This window comes from Dermacentor andersoni, chromosome 11 (assembly GCF_023375885.2).
Source record: "Dermacentor andersoni chromosome 11, qqDerAnde1_hic_scaffold, whole genome shotgun sequence".
Classification (NCBI taxonomy): Eukaryota; Metazoa; Arthropoda; class Arachnida; order Ixodida; family Ixodidae; genus Dermacentor; species Dermacentor andersoni.
Window position 1 is genome coordinate 79,679,958 of NC_092824.1, and position 23,723 is coordinate 79,703,680.

A 23,723-nucleotide genomic window follows, 5' to 3' on the forward strand; every position below is an offset into this window, starting at 1 on the left:
ATTGTTGTGGTTTCATAGTTGTGGGGTACGGTAGTGTACCAACTTCCACGAATTCACCGCCTCCCATTTTCCCACCTTTCCTCAAAGACAGAGGTAGCGCCACGTTTGAGAGTCTGGAAACGCAAGAATGTATGTCAACCTGGGAGCCAGCCGCGCTTCTTTTTTTCGCTCGCTAGGTGGCATCACATTAATATAAACTCTGTACTGAAAAAGTAGCAGCTTTTGCTTTCGTACCAGTAGAAAAGTAAGAAAATCCGTAGAGTCAAGCGCTTTATCACTGAATCAGTAGAAAAGTATAAAAATCAGTAGATCTACTGATAAATCAGCAGCCGTGGCATCACTGTTTCGGCAACAGGATTTTCTAACCACCCATACCCAGGCCCTCCATGTGGTGCAAGTACTGGACTAATTGCATTTCTCTTGCTAAAGAAACGTAGAAAAATCGTAAAGTACGACTTACCCACAACCTACAGACATCATAGCGTCGGTCCGTAATTTCACTATACGAGAAAACATAATTCTGTTACGCGAAAACTCAAAGAAACACATTTTCCCCCAGCCGTTTTGCCATTCGTAGGCCAGCAACGACACCCGCCATTTGCGCGCTGGCACCCGAGGGTCTTGGGGGCCATGGAGCGGCGCGCCCAGTTCCTTGCAATACCTCCAGATGGCGCTGGCTTCCACCGCGCCACGGCCCACGTAAGAGGCCGCGTTTCTACCAGAAAGCCCGCCTTCGTGCATACCGTTGGCGACCACCGTTTCCCGGTGGTCGCGGAAAGCGCAGAACGTTTGCTTCACTACTACTTTAATGTTGCCTATATATTAGAAAATAATGTAAGCTAGATATTTCGTCTATAACGCTTATATACCCATAGGTATATAAGCGTTATAAAACGCGTACGTTCTTGTAAAGTTGAAAACAAGAAGGTGGCTGGAGTGCTAGGTGAGCATCTAGCACAATTTTGCAAAAGCAAGCAGTCGTAAAAGCAGTGACAAGGTTAAGCTGTCACAAACACGTCTATAGTACGTTACAACTTAAGTCCGCAGCGAAGGCCCGCCCACGCCCTCATAACCGCCAGCCACCGTTCTTCCGCGAGGCTGCAAATAGTTCGAACTTCAAACTTTTCCTGTTACCTAAATAAGGCGGTACCACAAAAATAAAGGTATACGCGCGCAATTTCACACGTTCTCTCATACGTTATTATAGTGGAACGGCGAAAGCCCAATTCTTTATTGAACTGAAATGAAACGCTTCCTTCGCTGCAACTAATTACTCTCAAGTTTCACTTCAGTTGGCAGTGGCGTTTCACGAGTAAAACGGGCTCAGCAATGACATGAACTGTACCGAAGACTTTTGAAGAGTGAAATGCTCAGACTCCATACACTTTGTCCATGTCTGTTACACACCTCATCGGTTCCGCTGATGAAAACACTCTTCAAGAACAGCAGGCGCTCCGGAGGTATCAAGTACGACGCCATTCCGAAAACGTCGCATGACGACGACTTTGCTTCTGTGATTGGCTAGTGGAGTAACACAACGTCGTGCGGCGCATGTGCCTTGGTTGCCAACTGCTGTTTTTCTTAAGTTGTAGCCTACTATAGATGCACCTTCTACATTGCTCTAGAAACTCATGGTCAAAATAGTTAAAGGATATAAATAGACAACGTAGGGAAAGTACCGTACATATAATACATAACTGTAAGGTCCGTAACTATTGGAAGAAATGCAAATAAAAAAAAATATATTTATCTAAAGTAATACCTGTTTTTTTGTTCCTAATGTCTACCAATATAAGACAACTATGTAGGGCGGGCAATCCGTACTGGGTCATATCGTGTGACATTTTAGTGGCATGAGGGGATATATCTGACAAAGCAAACACAACTTTTTTTAAAATTCGTGATCCTTATGCTGGCGTTATCTCCAACTCTCCCTCTTATACTAACTTGAGCTATCACCGTCTGCGCTTGCCGTGGAGAATTTTCTCGGTGCCCCATCCGCACAGCAGAAACAACAGCAGCCCCGGAAGGCACAGCACAATCTGCAACACACGCAACAGCGACGCCGGACAAGTTTATGTACTCTTTCCAGCTGCTCGTCGTATGCTCATTCAAGGAATGACTGACTGAGTAGCCGATTACGTGTACAGCGCGGCTCCCTGTGGGAAAAATGACGCATTGTTCTGCAAGTATAGAAAGACATGTCGCAATTATCTAATTGGTGAACTAATTAGTCAGAATTATATATTATTGGGCGAAATTATTGTAATTCTAATAATTATGAATTAGTGTTATGTAATGTAATATGAATTAATGTTCATTACCATTACTATTCTTGATTGGATTTAAGTAATGTAATCGTAATTAATATTATGTAGGAATAAGTCACCTTAACTCCCCTAATTCATCCTGATTATCATTAATCAATTTAGTGTTAAGCAATCGCAAGTAGGCTTAATACATATCAGTTGACCATAATTAATGCTGATTAGCATTATTCAATTTAATGTTACTCAATCGAAATTAGGTTCAATAAATCTGAAATAGTCTTAATAATTTTGATTAGGCTTAATTTACTTGTTGTGGCACTTGTAGGGCCTGCTTTCTTTCTGCACGGACTGCATGGTATGGCCGACTGTATGGCATACTTGCTGCGGCAACTGCACTGGCCTACTTTCTTTCTACACTAAATGTATGATATAGTTACTTGTAGTAATTGTAGCGGCCTACTTTCTTTCCCCACCCGCCGTGGTTGCTCAGTGGCTATGGTGTTAGGCTGCTGAGCACGAGGTCGCGGGATCGAATCCCGGCCACGGCGGCCGAATTTCGATGGGGGCGAAATGCGAAAACACCCGTGTACTTAGATTTAGGTGCACGTTAAAGAACCCCAGGTGGTCGAAATTTCCGGAGCCCTCCACTACGGCGTGCCTCATAATCAGAAAGTGGTTTTAGCACGTAAAACCCCGTAATTTAATTTTTTTACTTTCTTTCCCCGTGTTATAGTTACTTGATATGGCAACTTTATTGTCTGCTTCCTTTTTGCGCTGACTGGTGCGGCAACTGTAGGTGTTCTATACGCTTCCCTAAGTAAAACCAAATGAAATATTTTAAACTGCTGTCTTACGTAGGCTTTGCTTCCCTCGAAAACATGATAGCGTTACATGTTGCGCCGACTGTAGTTGCCTACTTTCTTTCTGTGCCCACTGTAAATGTAAGTGTTGTATAGTCAGTCATAAATCTCAGTAGTCATTACGTAGTCCATAAGACGTAATGATACATCGCATAACACATCGTGTCGCGGTTTAAACGGACGGACGGACGGATTTCTGAATGAGGCAGGCTTAGAATGCTCACGCATGAACTTTCACGTGATGCACACACCAAACGTCTCAAAAAGCTCGATGGCTTCGTCACGACAGTAGCGTGAATCAAATCAAATAAAAAAAATAACTCTGTTGATGATAACTAATCGTAACGCTTCTAGCAGATATGCGAAAAGAAGGCGATGACCGGGAGAAGTAGATATTGCACGGAGGAAGGAAACTAAGGAGAGGCCCTGACGTCACTCTTTGTGAAGCAAAAGTGAAGCCGGAAGTTGGCGTTGCTCATGGCGATGCTCCGCCTTTTGTGCCACCCTCCTCTCTTGTTTACATCTTTCGCGAAACCACGCCGCGCTGCGCGTGGTTTCGCACGCGGAGCGCGCGCGCTCGCGCAACATCCGGCAGAGCACGGTGCAGGTAACACAGCGCAACAAGACACGGTGACTAACGCAAACCCGCCCACACAGCGCCTTTGCCACGGCACGAAACCTACCAGAGCAACACGTGTGCGCACTCAAAAAATCAGAACAACGCCGCCATTGTGGCCCAAAAGGCGTGGCCATGCAGCAAAAAAAATAAGAAAGCAGCAAAAGAAATGAGAACCTATACGTCATTTCCGCCACACTTTTCTCCTAGCGCGCGGAGGGGGTAGGGCCTCTCCTTAGTTTCCTTCCTCCGTGAGATATTGGCAGAAAAAGTAGAGAGATCGAAGAGCTTGATCTTTGCAATCGTTGGCACCATCAAGTGCTGCTGCCTATCCGAGAGCGCTCGCACTGATTCACGGCATAATTCACAGCCTGCGAGACGGTCGGCGCGGCTGCGCCATATTGTTTTGCACTTGCATTAGTAGAGGGCAGTTGGGTGCCATTTGCGTCTCGATGACGAGACCGACACAAGGCCGAAGTTTCCGGGACAAAGTACACGCTCGAGAAAAGACGAATGTAGGCGCTTGTCCGAGATCAGGAATAACTATAAAACCAGGTTAACATAAAGTTTCAGAATCGTCTATTATTGCAATCGAAAAGGCAAAGGAGAAAAATAAGCAGGAAACTGCCACGCATTGCGCATGACCTCGAAAATGAAGCAGTAGCGTGATTTATTCGTGAACACGCAAGGAAAAAGCTCAAGAGTGTACAAAAACACTGGGAACACGCACTTTGACACGGTAAGTCCCAAAAAGAACTTATTTTGACTGAGACACAGCGCTTAGAGGAAAGCGAACGACTAAAGCAAGAAAAAAGAATAGATATGCCTGTATGAAACTTGTGAAATTGTGACATTTATGAAAGGAGAGATTATCATCCACTTGGCTGTATTATTATTATTATTATTATTATTATTATTATTATTATTATCATTATTTGTTTTGAACATATATACACATATACACAGTTAACAGGAAAGGGAAAGCGAGGAGCAGGCTGGCAACTGCCACCGGAAGGGGCACAACGCCTGCCTACTCTTCTGAAGGGAGGTGACAGCAACACAGAGATGGAAGATAGGAAGGAGGGGAGGAAAAAGGAAAGAGGAAAGGAAGAGCAACAGGACAAATCTAAAGACTACATGATAGCGTTACATGTTGCGCCGACTGTAGTGGCCTACTTTCTTTCTGTGCCGATTGTAAATGTAAGTGTTGTGTAGTCACAGTCATAAATCTCAGTAGTCATTACGTAGTCCATAAGACGTAATCATACATCGTATAACACATCGTGTCGCGGTTTAAACGGACGGACGGACGGATTTCTGAATGAGGCAGGCTTGGAATGTTTACGCATTAACTTTCACGTGATGCACACACATTTCTGAATTAGGCAGGCTTAGAATGCTTACGCATTAACTTTCACGTGATGCACACACATTGATGCACACACATCACACACGTGATGCACATTTTAAAGCTGTAAGCTTTAAAGAAAACCCTCAAGGGTTTCACAGAGAGGATGCTTCAGAGTTAACTTCAGAAGGTAACTTTGTCGCGTTTCAGTCATTTATCTTTAAACTCGTTTTTACTGAAACACTTTACACTTATTGAAACCTGCAGCATAGGTCTAAGCCGAAGTCTATGTGAGTGCGACATGTTTTAGGATAGCATTATTTTTATGAGTGCCTTTTCTTTTACAGTACTATCTTGGCGTAATTTGGCACGCATCACTTGAAAGGAATGATGGACAGTTATACCTCGACTTACCGCAAAGTAATCTCAGAAAACTTTATGTTTAACAAATTGTTTTTGATTCGCCCTATACTCGTATATTAGTCAAGCCTAATTCGTTGAAAATCTCAAAGCAACGAAGTGAACTCAATGTCCCACATGATTTAGCAAAGCTTTGGCCAGGAAATGTGGATAGATGAGAGGTCACAAAGAAATCTACTATTTACAAAACGCCTCGAAATTGATTCAAGTATTGCTACAGTAACCACAGTATCACGTCGGTTTTAAGTACACTGTCAGGCATTTAATGTTAGTTGCATTTTTGCCACTCCCGCTTCCTCACACGTAATAATAATAATAATAATAATAATAATAATAATAATAATAATAATAATAATAATAATAATAATAATAATAATAATAATAATAATAATAATAATAATAATAATCAGCTCATTCTATGTCCACTGCAGGACGAAGGCCTCTCCTTGCGATCTCCAATTACTCCTGTCCTGCGCCAACCGATTGCAACTAGCACCCGCGAATTTCCTAATTTCATCGCCCCGCCTAGTCTTCTGCCGTCCTCAAATGCGCTTCCCTTCTCTTGGTACCCATTTTGTAACCCTAATGGTCGAACGATTATCTAACCTACGCATTACATGGCCTGCCCAGCTCCATTTCTTTCTCTTAATGTCAATTAGAATATCGACTATACCCGTTTGCTCTCTGATCCAAACCGCTCTCTTTCTGTCTCCTAACGTTATCCTAGCATTTTTCGTTCCATCGCTCTTTGCGCGATCCTTAACTTGTTCTCAAGCTTCTTTGTCAGTCTCTAAGTCTCTGCCCCATATGTCAGCACCGGTAAAATGCACCGATTGTACGCCTTCCTTTTCAATGATAGTGATAAGCTTCCAGTCAGGATCTGGCGATGTCTGCCGTATGCACTGCAACCCATTTTTATTCTTTTATAAATTTTCTGTTCATGATCAAGGTTCCCTGTAATTGACCTAGGTAAACGTACTCCTTCACAGACGCTAGAGGCTGACCGGCGATCTTGAACTCTTACTCCCTTGCCAGGCTATTCAACATTATCTTTGTTTTCGGCATATTAATCTTCAACCCCACCCTTACAATTTCTCTCTTAGGGTCCTCAATCATTTGTTTGTTGGCAATAAAATATCAGGCAATGTACTGATTCACAAACAAATAAATCAGCATATTGGCTGACATCTTATTGCACCTCACAAAGAACACGTGCAGCTTGACCCGTTTTAAAGCGTCAGCTTTTCTCAGCACGTTCCCCAGTTTCGAACCGCGCCATTGGCATTGCCGATTTTTGCAACACGCGAAAAGTAATCGGCAATATTTCGGAGATAATTGCGTTTTATTCCAACTTTGTTTTTTTTTTTTCTCAAACTTGATATAACGTTCGATGCTCTTTGCGGAAAGTAGCCTCTCTGCTTCTTGTCACCTGGAAATATTAGTAGTTTAGATGAGTAAAAGCAGAAAAGTTGCAGAAGAACCCTTTGTTACTGTTGCTGCTAAAAGGATAGACCCCAACGTTTGACATGTAGCTTTCACTGTATTAAACAGCTTTGTTATTCTGGAGACATTCAACTGCAAACGACTCGACGCATATCAGTGAAAAAAGAAAAAATCGCAGCGTCGCAATATGGGCGAAGTAATTAATTCGATTGCAACGTGTTAGAATATTGCACGAGAAGCTCGCACACCGTGGGCTCGTATAGTCGTAGTGGCAGGATGAATTGCAGTAGACGTAAGCCAAGTAAGTATAAACACGCCTGGTGTCGCGTGCTTGTGCACGTGAACGGAGAAAACTCCATGAGCGCGAGCAACATCGATTAGAACAACAGTGTCTCGTCGGCGTTGTCGCCTTGTGTTGACATCACCGTCCCGTATTGCGCCACGCTCACGGCGGGCATGGTGCGTGCGTCCGCTTCGTGCTTTCGAATTGCAGTATTTGCAGGATTACGCGCAGCCAGTGGCGTAGCAACAGGGGGGGCCGGGGGGCCGTGGGCCCCGGGTGCGAGGGGCCAGTGGGGGGGGGTGTCATATACGTCTGAAGACACCCAGAAATTGTTGATATCCTCGACTTACTCGACTACACCGGGTGAGGGGGGGGGGGGGGGGGGGGACAGAAGACCTATGGTCCCCGGGTGCCAGACGACCTAGCTACACCGCTGCGCGCAGCAGTACATATATTGTGTCTGCATCTAAACAAACGAAGTGGTCTTGGCGCGTGTGCGAGCCCGCCTTGCTTGAGTGCGATTAGCGTTTCCCTGAAGCTTCTCGGCCGGTGCTCTGAGTACACATGCGGGGACATGTTTGCGCGTTGTTTAGGGACGCGATGCCTCGTTTGCAGAAATGCCGCACCAGCGCGCACTATTCTGGCCCCACCACCCGCCGTGGTTGCTCAGTGGCTATGGTGTTGGGCTGCTGAGCACGAGGTCGCGGGATCGAATCCCGGCTGCGGCGGCCGCATTTCGATGGGGGCGAAATGCGAAAACACCCGTGTACTTAGATTTAGGTGCACGTTAAAGAACCCCAGGTGGTCGAAATTTCCGGAGTCCTGCACTACGGCGTGCCTCATAATCAGAAAGTGGTTTTGGCACGTAAAACCCCATAATTCAATTCATTATTCTGGCCCCACCCTAGCATGGCTACTACGGGAGGCGAAAACATTGACGCAAGCCGGCAAGGTCTGCATAGGCAGTTCGTTCCAGTTAGCGAAGCTGTATACCTCGAGGCCTTAGAACACACTTTCTGTGCACAAGTGTCCACGATTGGACACGAACACGCTTAGACATTTTTCGCCACCTTGCGTTCAAATTCTGACGCATAGGGAAATTACAGGTAATGCGACTAACGTTGCTCAGAAAACGTTTTAAAACTCAAAACGTCTTAAAACGTAAGCCATGGGACCAGCGAGCAATGCTTAGCGGTGCGAAGATGCTTTAACTACGCAGTCACCCATTTGCGGCTGCCGTAAACAACGATTATACGGCCATTGAAATGCAGTGTTAGACGCGGTGTTTCCGTTGGAAGTGCACGACGTACTTTGGCGCGACACGAGCGACTTTGCCGCTTTATGTGCCTCTGTCGCCACCTTCCTATATAAGCCTCACGGTGCCGTGCAAGTGCAGAAAGAAACAGGCGCTGGCGTTCCTATCGAGGCAGTGTCTAACGATTCGATGTCTTGGTCGCGCAGGCCACGTCTCTATTGAGGGCGAGCTCCACCACTGGAAAAGCTGGCGCCACCGTCGGCGTGACGTCGCATGAGGGATCACGTGGACACAGCGGCCGCGTCGGCTGCTTCGGAAGCGCCGAAGTGAGCTGAAAACGAAAGTTTAAAATCCCACCTGCTCTGCGGTTCGGATTAAGTGGTGTCGGCTTGACAACATTTGAAACTACTATAATAGGTAGTGGCTGCCTTTGGAAGCGTGCAGCATGGTAGGCTACTGCTCGGTGTCGCAGTGCCGGACGTACGCAACAGAGCCCGGTGTCAGCCTTATTCACAATTAGCCGCAGAACAAGGAGCTGCCTGAAGCTTGGCTCGCGAAACTTAGAACCGGCAGACAGCCATCGGCTACAACTCGGGTATGCAGCAAGCACAGACGCCAGGAAGGTTTTTGCTACGGCGCCGGGACTACGATGTTCGGTGAGTAGCAGGAAACGCGCACTGAGACGCTCGCCCGCGCCCGCTGCCCGGCTAATGTCATGACGGTTTGGTCTATGAACTTGTTCATGCTACACTCCGTTTCATACATCAGGTGCAACGCCGTAGAGGCTAGAGATACTTTTTTCAGTGGCTGCGTTCACATTCGGAAATATTTCGGTGTTTCTTGACCCGATTTTTGTGAAAATTTTCTTTATATAAGCTCAGCTCCAAGTGAAAAAAAAAAAAAAGAATTCACCCTTAGAAACAATTCATGTACTTATACGGCGGCTAACACGTTATTCTAAATCAATTTGCTTTTCGTTATTGTTTTATTGCAGCCTGTCGCGGCAGCCTCACGTGCATGCTCGCGCGAGCAAACACCGCTGGCGCGCAGCGAAGCATAGACGGAAACGCGCGGAGTGATACATTTTGGTGACCGGACATCTTTCGTAGCTTCCACAGCGTTGCACCTGATGCATGAAACGGATATTAGATACTGGCAAGTTCACTGGAACGGAAAGGGAGCGGTAAGACGCACATTAAAAAAAAGGCATGACATATGGTCATGTTTGTGTTATGAATTAATGCACTGGATTACGAAAAAGAAGCAGAGGGAAATGACATGCTGAGAAGAACGATAAACATACAGTGCGACGAAACTTGAGAAATAATATTGAAATGCCCAAGAACTTAGAAGACAAAAAAAAAAAAAAATTGAATCGTTGCGACGGCACATCACAGTCGTCATAGGCGTCGAAGTCTCTATAACGAAATTATTTTTGAACAGTTCTGATAGCGTCCGCACAATAATGGTTGCTAGTGTACTGTCAAATGCTCATATGCTGCGGCTTAAAGCTCACGGCACGGTGCGAAAAAGCGCTCACAGCGAAAGCAAAACGTTGTGCGCGGGCATGCATGCAGACGATTGCTGCATTGAGGCTTCATTCTGTTATGCTCCATGTGGTTATACAGGCAACCCACTATAAGAACATATTCCGCATAGTTTAGTCTCAGCGTTTGCCTGCCTTTCACACAAGAAGCCGGTTCGGGAGACTCCATCGCGACGACCGCGCGTAGTGGCGTTCACTGTACGTATTCGGTAAGGAGATAGCGTCTGTAAACGATTCTGTGCTTTAAGTTTGCCCAAGATTATTACATCGAGAGTCAAAAACTTCCTTCCTTTTGAGAGTACTTACATAAATGTCCAGGAGGGCTGCCGCGTGGTGTTTTTATTGAGCGCCGTAAGCCAAACCGATGAGGAGCGCTCCGCGTGATCCCTCATACTACGCAAGGGAGACGCTTCCGACAGATGGCGACTCCGTAAGTCCTCGCCCCCAATACCGAGCAGGGCGGCCCGGTGCTTCCGGTAGTCATATTCATACGCCGGGGTCGCGCACAAAACACACGGACGAAGCCGACTCGTTTAACTTTCATTTCTTTGCTTCCAGCAGTATTTATATTATGCCTGGGTGTGATAACACAGTATGTTACGCATAAAGGTATGTTTAAAAATTGTTTACAAACCGGGCTACCATACATAAACAATATCGTTGCTAAAACTGGTCACAAGATGTTGATATCGATTTCAACATGGCACACGCCCAAAAAGAATTTTTAGAAATGTTAAATTTAGAATGATTAGAAGGTAGGGTTATGCTAAAACCGGCTATCCTAATATCCCAAGTTCTTTAGTCACGCAAGAAAAGCTAAAGAAATATCAACGAGCTCAATGCTCACACAAACATTGGTAACACAAACATGAAATGGAATCTATAACTAGCAAAACACGTCTATATATTTAACAAGCTTTAAAAAGACACGATAAGAAACACATTTAACAGGGGATTATAGCGAAACTGAAAAAGAAACAGAAGCAAATAAAAGAACATGTAACAAGAACCTCGGCAGAGAGATGGGACCGCAAGCAATGTAACCTGCTGGTTGCTTGTACAAGCTTACGAAGCATATTAGCCTGCGGCCGCTGCCGAAAGTGCACAGCTCCAAATTATGACAACCTTGAAGCAGTAATTGAACACGCAGGATGACGCATAGGGAAGTTCAAGGCTGCAAGCTCTTTTCGCCAAATCATCTTCGTTGTTGAACATCAACTTCGCCTTTGGCGCCGCTCCTGGTTACTCCGAAACAATGTCGCAACTCGCGTAAGCTTTATGAGCTGTCGTCAGTAGTCCACGAGAGCCCGCTTTCTCAGAAGCACTGATCAAACGGCTGTGAGTCTCGTTATCCTCGAAAGCATTTTTTTTTCGCTTCGTCGTATTGGACGGCCTCGGTGTAAATGACATGCGCAATCTCACAGACGTGGTTTTTTCCCGCCTTATGCCACCTTGTGTACAGTATTTAACGCTTTCGTTTTTCATGCCACAATTTTGGGCAGTAAAAAAAGAGTCTCGATAAGGGAGATTCGGAGAAAGGCTCGAGACCTAGCTATACTTAGGAGTTATAATTAGATATAGTAATTAGTAACTGCAATAGAGAGATAGAGAGAGACAGAGGAAAGGGGAAAGGCAGGGAGGTTAACCAGAGGGGAAGATCCGGTTTGCTACCCTACGCTGGGGAGAGAGGGGAGGTAAAGTGATAACAAAGTAGAGATAAAGAAAGAATGGATCATAGACATACAATCACAGTCGGTCACTGTCGCCGCATACTGCCACCGCACAGCACAGTAGCACTTGCAGCACTATAAACATCTGTTCAGGCTACAGCCGCTTGTCCAATTCTGTTGCCTTTAAAAACTGCAACAGTGCCCTCGTCGCCCTCTGCTGCGATAGTAACTGCAGTAACTTCCACGTAACCATAGGAAAGTAGAGCACGACAATTAATCCTGTCACAGAAGGTGAGATCGGCGAACGTGCGCTGGTTTAGCGCAAAGCTATTCCAATCAGCTGTAGTTCACGATCCGCCACTACTCCTTCGTCATGGGTCAGAACGGGTCGTGCCCAGCCCATATATTTGGGCGCCGCGCAACATATGGGCAAGGCCCGAGCTATTTTGACCAATCACGGAGCGCTAATGGCGGATTTGGAACAAAAACAGATTCAACTAGCTTAAAATTATATCACTGTAAAATTATTTGCCCCCTTAGCTGTTAAGAGAGGTGTAATACTGTCTATAGCTATCAGCCTTACACCACAAAGAGGGTGTAAGGGTGGAGTGAGGTATAGACCGATTTACAAGGGTGTAAGTTATTTCACAGCCATACTTTCGTATTACCCTAGAAGGCAAGACTTTCAAAGCCTAGGAGGGTGGGAGGCCATTCACTGTCGTTCCAGTGTATACAACCAGTACAGTGCATACGCCATACGCGCGCAAACAGCGACACACGGCAAAGCGTAAAACACACAAAGAATTATCGGACCACTGCGAACAGGTGCTTATGATAATTTAGGCTTATCGATCAGGGCAAATTGAGTGACGGCGTGCTTTGTCTTCTCAAATCAAAGCGAATGGCAGGGACTGTCATCGGCCCCCGAAAGCGGTTATCTCTTTAGCGAAGACTGACGCCCTGACAGTAGCGTAAAAGCGGCAACGTTATAAAAAAAAAAAAAAGAGAGGGGTAAGGCGACACTAAGGTGGGAGCTTACAGCTGTGGGGAGAGAGCGGTGTGCCGTGAACGTAATGTGAATTGATTGGGCCGGACGGAGCGAAGTCCGCGATAAATCAAAGGACACAGTAGCGACAGTCGTCCCGACGTGTAACTTCGCTTCATGAAGTTTAGGCAGCCGGCACATCGACGTACTATGTTGTGTGCGCAATATTTGATGGGCCGTGCACAGAATTAGCTTGTAAATTATCCAGCGTGCATTGTTCTGCCTTTGCTTTTTTTGTCGGTGATAGTTTATCACCTGGTTATCGCTGTTATCGCTTGGTGCTACACGCCGGGCCTTCTTCGCGTCGAATCCGATTGCGCGCGCGCGACGCGTACATTTTTTTCGAATGTACGCGATCAGCTGCGATTACTCTGGAATATATAATGATGCGTGTATAACTAACGAACGGGAAAGATAAGACGTGGCTTTTCTTTCTGGGCACCACTTCGACAAATAAAGAGTTGAAACTCTGAACCTCCGCCTATGCCAGTGCTTCATGACTGGAAGCTATTGAGCAGAAGTTTTCTATTTGACGCGTTTCACTCGGAAACTGCCTCTGCGCAGCGACCGCGCGTTCCTTGCAAAGAGAGAGAGAGAGAGAGAGAGAGAGAGTGATGAACCTTATTAAAATAATAATCAGAATAAACGCTAATGGTCGGGTCCCCTATTCCAGGGATGCGCTGGCTCTTGCCATCTTCTCAGCTCTCTGGATCAGCTTGAGCTGGTCGTCGATGAACGACCAGCACGTAATCATCCGAAACAATCGCCACTTGCACCTCGCCTTTTTCGTGTAGAGTGTTTATTACTCTAGGCGAAATATTCTCTTATATTCTCTCTTATATTCGATCCAGAGCCAATGTTTCACAACTTCGAATAGCGATATGTGGAATTGAATACGAATCGAAATGCAAATCCTATTCGATTCGTACTCAAATTTTTTAATATTTCGCGCACCCCTATAAAGAAAAGATATCTACGATGCGTTGGTCACCGCTGCTGCGGGTGGATTTAGCCAGGGTGGTTGCTGAATTTACAGTACAGCATAGTCTAGTTGACGTCACCGTCATAAAGTGGAGCCGCGAGTGCTTCTGTGACAGTGCCTTGTTTTCGAGGCTGGAACTTGCGTATATATATATATATATAAAGAAAAACGCAGAAGCATATAGTCACAACAGGGTGAGACATGTGCCTGCTGCGGACAAAAAATCTACACGTGGCTCAGCACACTTTAATAGAATGCCAAAATATTCATCCATCAAGAAAGCGCCTTGAACGTCCACCTCCTAGGAGCACTAGGGTTCAAAGCTGATGACGGGCTCAACTATTCAGTTGTAGAGAGAAGCAAGAGATGCTCATTGTATTGGTGAAAAAAAAAGGCAAAGAAGGGCTCGGGGCAGGATTGCTAAATTATGAGCTAAAGAAAATGTAATTCTGGGGTTTTACGTGCTAAAGTTACAATCCGAATACCAGGCAAGCCCCATTGGAGGCACTCCGGATTTTATTTTGGCTTAATGAGGTTCCTAAACGTGTACCATAAGCGCGGTGCTCGGACCGAACCCATGATTCCATCTTAACGAAAAAGTGCGCGAAAGTGACGTAGTCGAGAAAGAGAAACGACAAACACAGGTGCTACTCGCAACTAACGGTTTATTTCCAAAGAAACAGAATAACAAGAAAATTATGCTGAAAGGAGAGCAATTTTCTTATTCTGTTTCTTTGGAAATAAACCGTTAGTTGCGAGTAGCGCCCGCGTTTGTCGTTTGTCTTTCTCGTCTACGTCTTTTTCGCGCACTTTTTCGTTAAGATGGAACCACACCAACTCGCCCAACTCTCAGTTTTGACGAACCTATGATCTCGTCCCGAGCACTGCACTGCTATATTGACTGAGTCACCGCGGCAGGTGGCGGTACGTCACAGGCGTAGGTAAGTTTAAGAGATAAAGAAGAGGTACGCAGAGTGCTATAGGTTAGAATATGGCAACACTTAAGTAGCTCACGCAGGATTGGTGACAATTTAATTTGTTGTCACCCTGATTCAAAGAGGAGGTCGCCACCACCACCACCGTCGTCGTCGTTGTCATCATCATCATAATCATAATAACCACCACCACGAAAATCATCATCATCATCATCATAATCATCATCATCATCATCATCATCATCGCCGGACGTTCATCTGGCGTCTCCGTAATTGCGTAAACTGCAATACGTTCCCGAGCTGGCTGAAACTGTAAGATTATACTTTCAACCGGTCTTACGGTGATATAGAATTAGTCGTTACTATTTATGCATAGGGGTCGGGCTCAGATAAAACAAGTTACTCACGGATTAGGAAGGTAGGGCAGAGGTTTCACGAAACAGAACGCTGACAGAGGTGCCGCCATACAAACTTCGTCGGTCTGCATACTTCCTCTGGACTGTTTTGCCTTTCTGTTGATTTTTTTTCTTCTGTCTAGAGAGAGAAAGAAAGAAAGCAAGGAGAAACGCAGAGTGGTTAAGCAGAACGGAAGATACGGCTTTATATCTACGCTGGGGAATGGGGAACGTGGAAAGGTAAGAAGATATTAGAGAGGGCAGAGACGCCCGATCACAGCCGGTCGTGATCGCCGCATGCTATCACAGCCGAAGATCACGTGAAGCGCAAGAAACACAAATTCACGTTACAACCGTTCGTGAACGCCTGTTATCCTTAAAGGGTACTTCACCAAGTTCGGTCATTGTAAACAGACAAAGGTGCAGCGCATACTTCGCTCTCTGACGATCGCACCTGCAAAATATTACAGCGCTCCTCCCCTCCCCCCCGCTCGCCCCTCGCGATAACAGCAGAAACGTCAAACAAAACGCCGTGTGTTGAACTTATATTCAACAAAACGCAAGTAATCTCCCAACAAAGAGGAGGAGGTAAAGACGAACAGTGTGGGAAAGGGGATGCAGTAGAACAATAGGCAAAACTGCAGTTACTTGTGGAGAATATCAAGATCAACGAAATAAGTGTTTTGAAGATGTTGGTATTATGTGGACATCGGAATGTTGGCTGTGGCAGGCAAGAACATGGAAATAACTATGCCATCTGGGGATCCGACGCGCATATCTAAGCACGATACAATGGAGGTGTTCGGTGCAGATGAGGATACCATGAAGGCCGTTGAACGGAAACGGAAGTGATCGCATCAATCAATCAATCAATCAATCAATCAATCAATCAATCAATCAATCAATCAATCAATCAATCAATCAATCAATCAATCAATCAATCAATCAATCAATCAATCAATCAATCAATCAATCAATCAATGTTTATTTTTTATGATACATATAAAGACATGTTATTTTTATACAGGCAGGACCACAGTGCCCTGACCTAATGGTAGCCTTACAGCGCTAGATCAAGGTCAAGTGCCGGTGTTAGTACAGGAATGATGGTACGTGTAATAAACGATGTGGACGCAGCAGCAGCTTTTGCAAGATTGCTTTATTGCACAAAAAACAAGGGTTTATGTAGGCACGGTGCATCGCTTATCGGCACACGTGCGATGGGTTTAAAGGGACACTAAAGGTTAATATTAAGTCAACGTGGAATGTTGAAATACCAACCCAGAAACCTCGAAACGCTTGTTTCATGGGAAGAAGGGACTTATTTTAGGAGAAAATGCGTTATTAAGCGTCCGCGTACCTCTAGCGCAGTTCAAATCACCCGCCCTCCGATCGAGGAGTGATGACGTCACGGTCTCATAGTGACGTTGCGCCGTCGGTGAGTAAAACGGCCCCCGCAGGCAGCTCTGCGGCTTTAATGCGCAAAACGCAAACGAGCGGCCAGAAACAGAGCCAAGACAGAGCCGACAGCAGCGCGAAAGCGGAACTACGGTGGCTAGCGGAAGGGAAAGCGCGCGACGATAAGCTCGTTCTGCCGGGCTCGACGTCAGCGATTTAAGAACTGATGAACGTGACCTGCTGCTGAGGGCTCGCGCTGCCGGCTTCGTTGCGTACTACTATACGACGGCAACTGTATGCCATGGCTGTACATATTCGCACGTTTGTAGCTTTTCCTTCGTGAAAACCAAATGCCGCACTCACCGCCCCAGATCTTCGACCTGCAGTTGTGCTTGCGCTTCGGAGAATGCAGGCAAGACCGACGGAAAAGCGCTACGGGAAAGCATTGCTTTGCAAGGCACTCCACACGACTTCAGTAAGTCGGCGTTGAACTCGTAATCCTCTGGACGAAAGTGCAGCGAGCACACTAGGCGATTTTTCGGCTCTTTGCCAACGCGCTGTGGCAGAGGTACGGCACTTAACCACTTCGAACGGGGACGTCCACTCGTTTCCACTTAGTGATAAGTAACGTTGGATTCGCCGCTGCAGCTGCCCTTGGCCAAGTTCCGCGAACCGTTCGCGCATCCCACGACATCACATGGACGTGGCATTCTCGCTACTTGTTCTAAATGCAAGTTTCGCGAGCCAGCAGAACCAGCGCAGCACGACGCGATAACGGAACAACTGAAACTCCAAAGCGCGCGCGGCGCAGAGTCGAGCGCGCAGAGTCGAACAAAAACGAAACCTTTCGACCACCCATACTACTGAAGGGTAACGTCAAAATATAATTTTTTCTTAGAATAGAACAGAAGTAGACAAGTAGCATTTTCTTCCGTCTTATAACCTAATGAAATCATCTTTTTAATACGAGTACTATAGTGACATAAGCTGTGATGAGGAGTGCCTTCGCCATCGGGCAATTCCCGAATGTCGCTGGGGGGGTCTCAAATCGTGCCATGCATTTACCTGAATTTCTCGGTTACTAAAGCTCTGTTCGCTATTATATTGTTACGTAGGAAGACGCGGACGAAAAGCTATGTACAAGTATATTTACAAGAAAACACGCTGCGCTTGGCCAAGAGGCAACAGCCCGCGCTAGCTTTTAATCGTCGTCGTCGTCTTCACACTGCTCGCCTTTTCGGGATCGCACATATTGTTCCGTAGCAATATTGACGCCTTAGACGTTCTAGAGCATTGCTTTATCACTTTAACTTGACTTCATAGTAACCTTTAGTGTCCCTTTAAACACGGAAGACATGCGCACAAGATAGCCAATCTGATACTGACATTTGAGGCACGCTGCTAATTGTCTTGTACAAAGAAGAAGCTTGGCAATTGACGTTAGCATAACATGATCTATCAAGAAGGCAGCTGTTCAGGAGACCGACAACTGAAGAGTAAACATCAAAGTGCGTAAGCTTAAACAGAAGCAGTGAGTGGCTGACTAGGCCGTAAGTTTCGCCGAGTTCGCAGCAGTAATAAAACAGGCGAATGATACTCATGGCTGCAGATGTGAGTATTTTTTAAGGAGAAAATAGAAAAAACTGTCTATATGTGTCGTGGCAGGCAATAGTGTTCTGTGGAAGTTAGTACGCTGGTTTACTTAGAAGTTATAGGAATCAAGTAAACTCTGAGGCAAGTAAACTTGGTCAGAGAGAAACGCCCTGACGGCCTAAAACGAAAGGCAGCAAGTAGCAAAGGCAGATGGTAGAAGTGCTCGAAGGGCTTGTCGCTAGGGAAATTACAAGGCTGGAAAAAGTTTGAGGCAAAGAACAGAGTAGCAGCCGCTGAATAAGTGGCGCAGTGACACTAGACTCGCTGCAATATTGAGAAAAATGGTGTGAATCCCGATCGCTGGAGACCCCAACTCTATAAAGGGAGCTAGGTGAGGACCCCGAAATATCGGGAAAAGTAGTACAAAAAAGTTGTTAACGGCAAGAAAAGGGAGAAGCCGCGATGGACAGAGAGTGCTTATACAGCGAGCAAAGGTGCAAGCGAGCGCCGTCCCAGTGTGGCGGGGCTGGGTGCGTTTGCGCGGTGGTCTCGAGGGGGGTAAAAATTTCGGCGAGACGATGCCCCGCAAATGTGTGGGCGTGCAACTTCTCCAGCACCGAAAACCTCTCCTCGAGAGAGTTGAGAAGTGAGTGTGCGGCTCGCTTTAAAAAGATAGGAAGGCGACGTGATCCTCTGAAAGGCGAGAACTCGGAGTTGGTTGAGGGGGCTCTCAGGTGATGGCGGTTGGTTCGGGAGAACTTTTTCTAGCCGCGCAAAAAAAAAAAAAAAAAAAAAAAGAAGCTCGCAGGTGAGAGCTGGCGTCTACTCGGTGTTTCGCTGCCTACATAGACGTGCCGCCACTGCTGCTGCTGCTGCGTGCTAGCCGTTTGGAGAACGAACTGAGCCGACCTAGCTAGACCTAGCCGCTTTGACTTTTTCTGCGTACCCTATAGGGAATAATGCACTCTGAAGAACTACCGACCGATTATACTTTGCGGAACATGGCGTTACCAGTGATCCGGTTTCTCCGCTCTGCTAACGACCGAAGTAATGGGTCGCAATATATCCTCATTCCTTGCACGTCGTTAAGCGCATTGCTGAAGATCTCTCGTGGTGAGATGTATGCGCGCCGTCACATGGGATGGACCACCGCGACGCCTGAGCTGTGTAAAGGTATGCGCGCGTGCGTCAGTGTGTGCGTAAGCCGTACAACAACAACAACAACAACAACAACAACAACAACAACAACAACAACAACAACAACAACGACGACGACGACGACGACGACGATGACGACGATGGTAATAGTAATCGCGTATACTTGCCGCACTGCTGCGTTTGTTCACTGCGCCCTGTACAAAGTTGCACTTTCATGTGGTACAGTCGTTTCGGACGATGAATAGAGCGTGGGGCCTGATGTTATGACCTCATAAGTACGGGGGACAATGCTCGAAATATTCCCGGGTTAGAAACATTGAAATTAAGAATGTATCTGCGGTTCGCGATGAAGAACTCATTGACGTCGTTCGGAAAACTGGCGAAGCTGTTAGCGAGCCTGTCATGGAGGAGAGTAGAATCGATATATGTCACTGCCGTAACTTATAAAACTGCTCGATGCGCGATGAAGTTCTCTAGAAAGGCGCGAAGGCATCGTCTTTTTGCTGCTGATGGCGGCCGCCTTGGAACATCATCTGTCTTAATGAACTCGTTTGCCCACAGTTGAGGAAAAGCAAAGCAATAACAAAAACAAACTCGCGGTCAGAAACCAAATTAAATTCTCGGGTATTACAAGTCAAAACGACTTTCTGATTATGAGGCACGTCGTGAAGGGGGAGGCGGGTGGTGGCTTCGCGTTAATTTTGACCATCTGGGATGTTCTTTAGCGTGCAAATCCAATGTGGTCAATGTACGGTAAACTAGTGCTTTTGCATTTCGCTCCTATTGAAATGCCTCAGCTGTAATCGAACTCACGACTTCACGCAGTACCGTCTCTTACTCCTAATTCACGATCGCGCTTGAAAAAAAAAAGAACAAAGATTGCTTACAAAGAATGTAGGACAATAAGCTATAGTGACAACCATTCTAAAGTTGACATAGAGGCGAGAAAAAGAAAAAAAAACACGAGTATGCGAAAGAGTGGGGAAAAAATAAAAAATAAAATAAAAAGGAACTTCTACAAATACAACGTCATGATCAAAGCTACTGCATTAACACTTAGTCACCTTTATACATTTCTGTTCTTCAAGAAACTGTACGTACTAATGCACTTGCTGCACCGTGTTGCACTGTATGCACTTGCTTCACTATTGGCCATGCACCCATTATTTATATCGAGTGACATTCGTCGGCTATCCAGATCTTCGCGAAAAGCCTCTTACGGTAAATATCATAACTGTTGCAGTGTAATGGACGATGCTCTATATCTTCCTCAGCCTCCTCCCGAATACACATACGGACAGAATGTTATGGTTGTAGAGGTAGTGTGCGCATCATTTCGGTGAGCTACGCGAGCCATGGCATCTGCAATGACGTTCCCTGTAATGTCCCAATCACTTGGAATCCACTGGAATACGACCTCGTAAAGAATGCCATTTGCTGTAGCGTAAGCCTTTTCTATTTGGTATATTATTGTACTGTTTATTTTCCCAAAGCTGATTTGCTCTGTGCACGGCAGTGAAGCTTCCGAATGGCTCAGCGTTTCCCATAGAAAAAGACACTCAGTGTGCGAACACATTAAGCGTAATGCGAAAAGTATAGCTCAGAGCTCTGCCGTGGTAGACTTTGTAAGGTGACACATTCTAAATGGTCTTTCCTCTTGGTCTTCCGATATAATCTGCCGACATATCTTGATCTTCCACTTTTACATGAACGATCTGCGTAGACAAGAGAACGATCCCTGTATGTAGTGCAGAGGTGTGACAATATTTCAGTTTCTGATTGCAATCACTGTCATGCCGCACTTACGAGTTGGACAATTTCGGAAATCGTCACTTTCATTTCCTTACTGAGGTTACTGCGGAGGTTATCTTTTTATTCTTAAAGACAAAAAAAAAAGAAATAGACACCTTATCTTTCTCTGTAGATAATCTGCAGAACACTTGCCGACCCGAAGCAATATGACTGTTATCGCGTCGGCTGCTGTAGCTCATTTGCACCTTGCTGCCACTAGCCTCGTGAACTTCGCAAAGATGAACATTATTTGCAGTGACGTCCCACTCTGGTGGCGGGTGAGCACAGGTAATGTTGGCGAATACATTTGCAAATGCTATTATTTAGGAAATTCATAGATACTGAAATTTTAAAGACAATTCTTTAGCCCCTAAAATTTTTTCTGCACACTATCATTTCCATTTAGAGAGGCTTTAACAAGGTGTGCCTTTTAATAATTCGCGTTAAAATTTCTTTGAAGGGGACACACGCATATGATTATGCGTGGAAAAATGTCGATGTGTTACATATATGCGCTTTATTATTCCAATTTATGTTTTTATTAGGACGCGTGTAAAAGTAATGCCTAATAAATTTTTGGGTGACTAAAAATGCAATAAAGATATCTATGACACAGAGTCAAAGCTGCAATAAAAATGTCTATGACTCAGAGGCAAAGTTAAAGAAAATTACAGGCTCAGAGTAAGGAAAAAAATGCTTCAAAAAGTGTGCAAGTAAGCCTCAGAGAAGCAGCTTAAATTTCGATACAAAAGCTTGTTGGAAATCGAACACGAAATCGAACAATAGCGCATGCGCAAATTAGAGCACCGAATTAAGCATACCTCTGTCAGTCGTTTGTTCAATAAGCCGCCTAATTACGTTTTCGCTGAAGTTCATTGCTCCATGGGAAAACATCACTTGCAGTGGCTCGGAACAAAGAGAGAAACACGAATTAATAGAATAAACAAATAAAACACGGCAACAAAAACTGATATGGCTTAATCTGCACGTGAATACAGCTCGATACGACACGGTGACGATCACAATTAGCAGCGCGGAAAGTCGAAAAACGAAAGTTACTTCTTGAAATTACCAATGCAAAATAGTTCGCCTTAGAGAGAACGACAAATTTTCCAGCATTGATATCAAGTGAAATGCAATGTGCAGATATTATGTAGGTGTTATTTAATTAACTTCAATGAATAGGGTATGTGATTAGGCCAGTCATTTACCAGGTTCCAACAGCGTCATTATATGCGTGTGGACTTTAAATATTGGCAGTCATTAACATGTCTCGCGTCTTAATTAAGACACCAATTTTGTATTAAACTTTTATTTGCAGACAAACCTTAAACAGCACCATCACTGGACCAAGACATATTAACTGGGTTATCGAATGAACTGACGCAACACTAAAAAGCTTAATTGAAGACAGATACAAGAAAAGGCAATATTATATAAACCAAGTGGGCGCAGGTGGGATACGAACCCACGTCTTTGCATTACACGTGCGATGCTCTCACCAGTTGACCTACCGCGGCGCCGTTTTCGCATTCACTTTCTGAAGTAATGTTTTTGCTACTAGACTAACCCTGGGAGTGTTAGCCAGCGCCAACACTCACAAACCTTGGCGTCGGATCTCGAACATCCTTTCTGCCGCAGGCGTCACGAGTACGTGATCTATTTGGGGGCCGCAACTGGTCAATAAATCCATACATGCTGCCTGAAGGCATCAATGCTGCCGGATTCTAGACACTCGTAATGTAATCAAAGAGAATAAAGGGAACCGATAGGCCCGATTTTTATTTATCATATCTGAAGTAACCAACAAACAAAGATACCAAGGACAACATAGGGGAAACTACTTGTACTTCCTAACAGAATTAAAGAAATATAAAATCAATGGAATTGAAAGTGGATGAATAACCAACTGGCCGCAGATGGGATACAAACCCTCGTCTTTCATTCCGTATATATATATATATATATATATATATATATATATATATATATATATATATATATATATGAGAGTACGACGTACGTTGGATTTACACAGCATATTTTACTAAAGGCTGGTGGACCAGCCTTTGTCAAAGTAACAAGTACTGCCTGTGGGCTTCCTTATAAACACGCTATACATGAAATAGGATTGTGCACAGTACTGACAACGTAAAAGTAGCGATAACACCAGCGAAGTTCATCGCACGGTAAGTGATAGGGAAATAAACATTACAGACAGCTTACGTGCATACAGTACTCGCGACAGCACAGCCAGATCGCACGCGACAGAAAAGAGATACACTTCACAACTACAATATATCCGGACATGTTCCGGCCGGAACTATTCACGTTATGTAAGCAGAGGTGGCAGCACAGTATGCGCACGTAACCCAAAGCACAGAGATCCATCGCCGGTTTACTAAGCATTGCGATGCAGACCTTCCGAGATCTATAAAAGAAACATAGAAATGGGGCACACACGTGGCATAAAGTATAGAAATGAATCGTTAGTATACTAAACGTTACAATGCAAAGCACTCGAGACCAATAAAAAACGTGGAGACAGTAAAGCGCCGCGCGACAGTACAGCAAGAATGTCATATAACCGCCATATTGTGAGCAGGATGAATGATGAGGGCTTTTACTGGCCTGCGCACGGCGGATTACTGTGTCGTGCAGCGACTATGGAAATTAGTGACGTAAAATGAACGTAACTGCGCAAGAAAGAAAGAA

General features: G+C 45.2%; 1 protein-coding gene across 1 annotated transcript in view; it reads right to left on the bottom strand.

Annotated features, from left to right (window-relative positions):
* The window catches only part of LOC126518049 (uncharacterized), a 44,657-nt gene extending 29,464 nt beyond the window's left edge, over window positions 1-15,193 (bottom strand). Inside the window, exon 1 of the mRNA XM_055064798.2 lies at window positions 15,081-15,193. Coding sequence (XP_054920773.2) covers window positions 15,081-15,160 — 80 coding nt within the window. The 5' untranslated portion in view covers window positions 15,161-15,193. The remainder of the gene's footprint in view (window positions 1-15,080) is intronic.
* Window positions 15,194-23,723: the final 8,530 nt, after the last annotated feature.